The 1723-nt window shown below is 47.2% G+C and overlaps 1 protein-coding gene across 1 annotated transcript; it reads right to left on the bottom strand.

Moving 5' to 3' along the window:
- Positions 1-239: 239 nt before the first annotated feature.
- BJ212DRAFT_1237679 (uncharacterized protein) lies at positions 240-648 on the bottom strand (the record flags this gene model as incomplete). The annotated part of the gene is made up of 2 exons (XM_041329554.1): positions 240-392; positions 448-648. Coding segments are annotated over 2 exons (354 nt in total), but the record flags the coding sequence as incomplete, so codon positions are not given.
- Between the last annotated feature and the right edge of the window lie 1075 nt (positions 649-1723).

Below are 1723 nucleotides of genomic sequence, written 5' to 3'. Positions count from 1 at the left end.
GCCTTGTGGACTAGAGTATGTAGTAGTAGTAGTCGTCGCTCAGTTGATCGTGATGCGAATTATGTAAGGTATCTAGGTCACCCTAAGAGTCGCTATCAGTCCACAGAGAACTCGTCAACATTAATGGTCTCTTCAATACGGGGGCGTTTTTGTGACGAGCGCATAACAGCTGATTCCTGTTTAATCGAACGCTGAGATGACAAGGAGTTCGTGTTGTTCTGTTCCATTTTTTGCGCCTTCAGTTTCTTGTAGAGGTCTTCCTTGAAATCAAGACATGTCAACTTGACGCAGGGAACGCGAAGTTCACCACGCTCATAAGCAGCATTTATGCCCTCGACAGAACGTGAGTCTTTTGCTTTTCGCTGTGTAGTTTCGCAATACTTGGATCGAACCTATGGACCAAAATCAAGGGATGACTCGGATATCTTTGAGGCTAAGCATACTTACTTTCTCTGGGAGCGTCAGCCATTCTTCAACGGTCAAGGGTTCAACACGATGGACCCGATACCGGCCCATAAGTCTGTAGTTGGTTTTTGCAACCCCAACGAAGAGTTCATGTACCTCTGGCTGAAGAAATTTGTGAATCTCTTCCCCTAAGCCAACGAACATATAACCAGCCATGCCAGGACTTGTTGGACACCAAGGATTCTCCCATAAGTTCGGGCAAAGGTAGCTTGTTATACCAAATTTTAGTGCTAGAGGCTTTGGCGCTGCAATGCTGAAGAGTTCATAAGCTGATACTATCAAATACATCAGTCGAGAGCCTACTTTGAAATGAGAGATTGTGACCCTCCCCCAATGTGTATTGAGATAAATGGTCGGGTGAAACATACAGTCCCACTATCTGGAAGATCGGGAATTATTTGCGGGACATTTTCAATAGCTCTCTTTCGAGGAGGCGGTAGCCGAGAGGGTGGATGTACTGCAACAATATCTGCTGATGTATCTCTCTCTTCCTTCAAGTTTCGCTCGCGAGATGGCCCAGCCGTCAAGGGGCCCCGTACGACTGGTAAATTCATGTCATTGGGGGTGCTACGGGGAGTTGGGAGAGGATTCGTGTTCACGCCAATCTGGATGGAGTGTCAGTTGGTGTGGCATGATATATATTAGCCAAAAATGATCCTACATCCACGCGTACAATCTGTGCAGCTGCCTGAAGCTCATGCGCCAAGGTATTCTTTTCTTGGTCTAACTGATGAAGCCGTTGTTCCAGTGTATTAGCCTGAAAACACGTGTTAGGCCGCATCGAGTCGATGAGTTAGTTTCGAAATCACCCTCTGCTGCTGCGTAGTAACATCCATCTTGGTCACTTCTAATATTCACGTAACACATCGTGATCTTTCGTTGCGAGCCGTAGTGCTGCATTCTGACAACGCGTCAGTACATAGAATATTCTAGCAATTGCATCAATGTGCACTCGACGTACCGCGTTCTGCAGTTGCATCATGTCAAGCTCGAGTTTCGCATTTCTGATACGAAGCTGTGGGTAATTAGGCGAGGGGAACGTCAAGGAGATCGCGTCTACGTACCTCATCATTTTCATTTTGCTTCACATGCATTTAGCCGGTCGCGTTCGGTCAGTGCCTCTTGTAAATTTGTGAGTCTCCCGTGCAGGGCAGTAGCTTCCTTTTCTTTCGCCCCAACCAATTGCCCCAGAGTTTCGATGAGGTACTCGTTACCATCGTGTGCCATCCCAGGCTGTCGATCGGTTATCGGGAGGAAA

This window comes from Suillus subaureus, assembly GCF_016647635.1.
Source record: "Suillus subaureus strain MN1 chromosome Unknown BJ212scaffold_406, whole genome shotgun sequence".
NCBI classification, from domain to species: domain Eukaryota; kingdom Fungi; phylum Basidiomycota; class Agaricomycetes; order Boletales; family Suillaceae; genus Suillus; species Suillus subaureus.
The sequence above is the reverse complement of the archived record's forward strand: the minus strand, read 5'-3'. Positions and strand labels throughout refer to the sequence as shown.